Source organism: Oncorhynchus kisutch, linkage group LG21, assembly GCF_002021735.2.
Source record: "Oncorhynchus kisutch isolate 150728-3 linkage group LG21, Okis_V2, whole genome shotgun sequence".
Lineage (NCBI taxonomy): Eukaryota > Metazoa > Chordata > Actinopteri > Salmoniformes > Salmonidae > Oncorhynchus > Oncorhynchus kisutch.
In genome coordinates this window covers 39996588-40003076 of record NC_034194.2, presented here as the reverse complement: position 1 = coordinate 40003076, position 6489 = coordinate 39996588, and the positions used below count along the sequence as shown (strand labels likewise).

Here is a 6489-nt window from a genome sequence, read left to right as displayed (position 1 = left end):
TGTATTTCAATTGATTGGGTTCCTTCTATGAACAGTAACCCAGTAAAATCTTTTAAATTGTTGCATGTTGCGTTTCTATTTTTGTTCAGTATACATGTAAGTAGGGGTAAAGTAACTATGCGTAGATAACAAATAGCCAGCAGCAGCAGCGGAAAAAACGAGGTCAATGCAAATAGTCCGGGTAGCCGTTTTATTAACTGTTTAGCGGTCTTATGGCTTGGGGGCAGAAGCTGTTAAGGAGCCGTTTGGACCTAGACTTCGGTACAGTTTGCCGTGCGGTGGTAGAGAGAACAGCCTACAGGTGGCTGGAGTCTTTGACAATTTTTAGGGCCAATACAAGACCTTCGTTAATTATACTTTATATAATTGTCTGTTGTCAAAATACACAACTGGAAATCATGTATTGCACTTCTGATTCGTTGCATAATAGAGACAATGCAAACACTAAAAAGTTAATAAGATAAATCATTGTATTATTGTCACTATCAAAAAAAATAACATCACAGCAAATATTTTGGGAAGTAGCTTACATGTCAAAACAGCCTGCAATATAGGAACACAACCAACCATTCAAGGGTCTTACTATATATATAGTGTCTGCCAATCCTCCGCAAATAGTTCACATCTTTCCTTCAGCTGGTGGAGGCGGGGCTATGCAAATCACAACATGACTGAGCGGAAAGTTGCCTCAAAACCGATTCAGTTCACTGTCATTCACAACCCGACAAGGTGAGACAACAGAACACATCGCTGAATGAAGAAAAACTCATCTATAGAATCGCACTTCGGAATAGCCTAAAATAAGACTGAGCTTTTATGCACGGGAAAGTTACTACTCTTCAACTTTAATCGTCGGACATGCCACCTCAAATGGATTATTATTGTGAAGAATCCCGCGTCCCCTCTTCATGCGGATTGATAAACCAAGAGGCCGGGTTGGAGAGGGAGTCAGCGCCGGCGTTGGAGAGGGAGTCAGCGCCGGGGTTGGAGAGGGAGTCAGCGCCGGGGTTGGAGAGGGAGTCAGCGCCGGGGTTGGAGAGGGAGTCAGCGCCGGGGTTGGAGAGGGAGTCAGCGCCGGGGTTGGAGAGGGAGCCAGCGGCTATCAGCTGTATGCTGGTGGGGGACGGGGCGGTGGGAAAGACAAGCATGATAGTCAGTTACACCAGCAATGGATACCCCACGGAATACAAACAGACGGGCTTTGATGTCTTTTCAGGTGAGAACCTTTCAATTACTGGAAGTACATTTCAGAAAAATAACTCTATAGCCTAAGTTTATAACCGTATAATATCCTTATTTATAAGAATTAAACAACTAAATGTATTGTTGATTTACAAACTATTAACAAACTTGAGTTATGAAATAATTGTATTCTTGTGTTTTCTTCAACAGGTCAGGTCCAAGTAGGAGGAGCCTCAGTCAGAATACAACTACTGGACACAGCTGGACAGGTAACAATATCAGACTCTTTAAAAAAAAGGATATATATATAAGAACATTATATCATCCATAATGAATAGTATATTCTTGAATCTCTTCAGTCCAATTCAATGACAACAGTTTGAAACATGTTGGGATGTAATTTTGAAATGAATTATACACGTCTGCTTTGTAGAATCAGTCACATATATGTAGCTGACAGGAAAGCATTCAGTCTTTCACATGTAGCAGCAGTAGTTTGGTTCTAAAGGCCAATACATGTCATACTGTGTGAGTCATCGTCTCTCTCTGTCACCGGTGTCCATTGTTGTTGTTGTTCAGACCCCCAGACAGCATTCACATTCACACACTGCTGAATCAGCTAAGCTGACCCCTCTCTCTCTCTTTCTCTTTGCCCCCTACCCCACCCCTCCTCTATCTCTCTCTACCTTGACATTTCCAGGAGGTGTTTGACGATTTCCGCTCCCTCTCCTACTCCCACACGGATGTCTTCCTGCTCTGCTTCAGTGTGGTCAACCCCACCTCCTTCCACAATGTCACCCACAAGTGGATCCCAGAGATCCGAGCCTGCAACCCCTCAGCTCCCATCATCCTCGTGGGCACCCAGTCCGACCTCCTGCTGGACGTCAACGTCCTGATCAACCTGGCCCGCTGCGGGGTCAAACCGGTGCTGACCAATCGGGCGCGGAGCGTGGCGGTGAAGATCAGAGCGGCGGACTATGTCGAGTGTTCTTCGCTGACGCAGAAGAACTTAAAAGAGGCGTTCGATGCGGCCATCTTTGCTGCCATCAAACACAAGGCCAGGAAGGAGAAGAAGAGGCAGCTGTCGGACAGACGCAGCAAGGCCTTCTCTAAATGCAGCTGGAAGAAGTTATTCTGTTTTATCTGAGATGAGATCCCATGGGTCCTGGACAGAATAATGACTATTATTATTTATTAACTTATGAAGACTTACTAAGAACTTGTAGTTTTGGAATCGTCCCAGAATTGGTAAATGAACTGAGTTCTACTAGTAGTCCTGGACTGAAGACAGTGGTATAGCATACTTCACTAGCCCTTACAGGTCACCAAGTAAGAACGGGTACTGAAGCGTAATAAAGACAAGAGAAAATCAAAACCAAGGACATTGAGTATATCTTGTCAGTGGGACAAGGCTGTCATGTAAATGTTGTGAATTCCTTTGCATGGTCTGGATTGGTGCCTTCTCCAACCTGAGAGCTTACTGCGCTGCCTCTGTGGGATAGTCAGAGAGTCAGTGGGTTGTGAGAGAGAAGGATATTTTTTTTTAGGTCGTCAGGTGTTGGTTGTTAGCCTTTTCTCATTTGCATTTTTGCTGCCCAGCCACACAAAACAAGGCCTATTCATATTCAACAGTGTATGTAGGCTGAATTCACAGCGCTAGGCTAGGTGCTACCTTGGTTGTTAGCTAGGCTAGGTGCTACCTTCTTACCTGTGTGACCTGGGAATGGCGTCCACAGGCCATTGTGTTGGTTAGGGTGGCACGTAGCCTAGCGGTTAGGGCATTGGGACCAGCCACCGATGAGGTAAAAAAAATCACACGGCACTTTTTATTGACTTTATTTTTTATTTCACCTTTATTTAACCAGGCAGGCCAGTTGAGAACACCTTTATTTAACCAGGCAGGCCAGTTGAGAACACCTTTATTTAACCAGGCAGGCCAGTTGAGAACACCTTTATTTAACCAGGCAGGCCAGTTGAGAACACCTTTATTTAACCAGGCAGGCCAGTTGAGAACACCTTTATTTAACCAGGCAGGCCAGTTGAGAACACCTTTATTTAACCAGGCAGGCCAGTTGAGAACACCTTTATTTAACCAGGCAGGCCAGTTGAGAACACCTTTATTTAACCAGGCAGGCCAGTTGAGAACACCTTTATTTAACCAGGCAGCCCAGTTGAGAACACCTTTATTTAACCAGGTAGGTCAGTTGAGAACAAGTTCTCATTTACAACTGGGACCTGGCCAAGATAAAGCAAAAGCAGTGTGAAACAAACAACAACAACAGAGTTACACCTGGAAATAAACAAACGTACAGTCAATAACACAATAAAAGGAAGTCTATATACAGTGTGTGCAAATGGCGTGAGGAGGTAAGGCAATAAATAGGCCATAATTGCTCCAGGGTCGCGACCCCACTCTCCGAGGGTGTCTCAGGGAGAGTTGGGATGTGCCAAAAACCCACATAGGACAAATAGGAAACAGGACAAATATAAACACCCACCAAATGAATGAGTTCAACTGCTCTATCTTTAGGCGCCATCTTTTCTTGCAGCCTAAATGCCTCCGCAGAATGTTCTGTTGGGTTTGCAGCCTAAATGTTCTGTTGGGTTTGCAGCCTAAATTCCTCTGCAGAATGTTCTGTTGCGTTTGCAGCCTAAATGCCTCTGCACAATGTTCTGTTGGGTTTGCAGCCTAAATGTTCTGTTGGGTTTGCAGCCTAAATGCCTCTGCAAAATGTTCTGTTGGGTTTGCAGCCTAAATGCCTCTGCTGAACGTTCGGTTGCGTTTGCAGCCTAAATGCCTCTGCTGAACGTTCGGTTGCATTTGCAGCCTAACAGTTCTCCACTAGGAGAAGTGAATGTCTGTGCCTCGCATACTCCCTTAAAATACATTTTCTTGAAAAACTGCAATAGTACTCTTTGTCCCTCTTGAGACGCCGTAGCCAGTATACACTTCCTCAAAATAATCAGAATTAATTGAAGATAACTCAAGAAATCTGTAATAAATTTACACGGTTTTTTTCAGAGGGGGTCTTAGTCACGCAATTTTGCATTTAACTAAGATGTTTGGTTCAGTATTTCTCTAGGAAATGAGTCGTCTCATTGAATGACAACCATCACTACATTGAAGAATCCCTACTGTTGACCAATCACCGACCAAAAGGAGTAGACTTCGGCTACCGAACTTCGGCTTGCCTCAAGAAAAATGTTGTGTGCACGAACAGACGAAAAAGACCAAAACTAACCGAAACGTGGGAAAAAAATGGCATCGTAACATAGTATACACGGAAACTGTTTCGGATGGGAAGCATGCAGATGTCTCTTAACCAGATCTCCCCCCCCCCCATCTTAATCAGTGTAAAGCCAGCAGGCAGGGTAGAGAAGCTAGAGAGTAATCCAACCTTACCCTGGCCCAGGAGAAATCCCCAGCCCACTGTCTCTGTTTTAGTTTTAGCCTTTCTTTGTTTACATCAGTAGTGAGTAGAGACTAGAAAACCCCAGGCAATAGAAACCCTAAGATCGCCCAGCTCCGTTAACCTCCAGTGAATGAAACACCCCTCTTGTCTCTGTCTGATTGTGCTCCTCACTCTCGATCTCCAGCCGATTCAACCCTACTGCTCTATAGAATACACAGTGTACATTATAGTAGGCTAAATAGTTCCTCCTTGAATGTTAACACTCACTTTAAATAGCCTGGGTGCCCGTCTAGCTCTGTGGTTTATTGGACAGGGATGTTATTGCCAGACCGATGGTGACTGTCAGTCCTAGCTTGTTTCTAGAGATGAGGGTTGGTATCCAGGCTATATGCTGGTTATGCTTCTCGTGGAAGAGCTCATGTGAATTTGATATATATTTCTGTTTGTTTTAAACAGTTCATCAAACATTTTTTTTTTTTTGGTCTGCAATGTTACAGGTGACAAGGAATTTTCACCATAATGCTTCTAAAAGCTGTGAACAGTTTACCTTTGGGGAATCGCATATTTCTGTCACTAATCTTTTAAACCAAACCCTCTGTCAATACTTTGCTTTTTCATACTGTGTTTGAATGAAGCAATGGAAATAAATAATTTTAACAAATCCAAATGTATATTATTTTGTCATTTATCACTGATATATTTGAATTTAAAAATATATATGTATATTGACATTCCATTGTGTGGCTCCAGAGACTCTTAAAACCCATGTCTAGCACCTCAGAATGATATGAAGGTCTGTTTAGGGAGAACCCTACTGGAGTCTGATGGGCTTTTAGCATTGGGAGGTTCTGAGTATTCTGTACCAACACCCCAGATTCCTTATACCTGGACCATCACATTACCTTAGGACAGGGTTCCCCAACTGGTGGCCCGCGGGTCACCTTTATTTGGACCCCACAAGTTCTGATTTAAAATTTTAAAAAAAGAGTTGTATTTTTTTTAATTGTTGGAGATAAGACTGTAAAAACGCCTGCAAATCAACTCCAGGGGAATTTTATGGAGAGATACAGAGCCTTCAGAAAGTATTCACACCCCTCAACTTTTTCCACATGTTGCTTGTTGTTACAACCTGAAATTAAAATGGATTCAATTGAGATATTTGTTTTCACTGGCCTACCCACAATACCCCTTAATGTCAAAGTGGAATGATGGTTTTCTATTATAAAAAAAATAAAATAATAATAGTAATAATAATAATAATAACAATAATAATAATAATAATAAATAATAATAATAATAATAATAACAATAATAATAACAATAATAATAATAAATAATAATAATAATAACAATAATAATAACAATAATAATAATAATAATAATAATAACAATAATAATAATAACAATAATAATAATAATAATAATAATAATAATAATAACAATAATAATAATAACAATAATAATAACAATAATAATAATAATAATAATAATAATAATGAAATGTGGCTACTTTGAAGAATTTCAAATGTAAAATATATGTTGATTTGTGTCACGACTTCTGGCGAAGTCGAAGCCGGGCGGTGCTCGGCGGTCGACGTCACCGGTCTTCTAGCCATCATTGATCTATTTTTCATTTTCCATTGGTTTTGTCTTGTCTTCCAACACACCTGGTATCAATCACCATTCATTACCTGTTGTGTATTTAACCCTCTGTTTCCCCTCATGTCTTTGTCAGAGGTTGTTTGTGTTGCTGGGCGACGGGTCCTCGTACCCTCGTACCCACTTTGTCTTATTATTATTCTTAGTTTTGGAGTTTTGTTTACAGTCAATAAACTCCGTTTCATTCAGTTTGATTCTCCTGCTCCTGACTTCTCTGCCACCTATACACACGATT

At 41.6% G+C, this 6489-nt stretch overlaps 1 protein-coding gene across 1 annotated transcript; it reads left to right on the top strand.

Moving 5' to 3' along the window:
* The first annotated feature begins 683 nt into the window (after positions 1–683).
* On the top strand, positions 684–5277 carry LOC109884182 (rho-related GTP-binding protein RhoV). The gene is made up of 3 exons (XM_020476175.2): positions 684–1216; positions 1393–1451; positions 1883–5277. The coding sequence occupies exons 1-3, from the start codon at positions 859–861 to the stop codon at positions 2327–2329; spliced, it is 864 nt and encodes a 287-aa protein (XP_020331764.1). The 5' UTR covers positions 684–858; the 3' UTR covers positions 2330–5277.
* The last annotated feature ends 1212 nt before the right edge of the window (positions 5278–6489 follow it).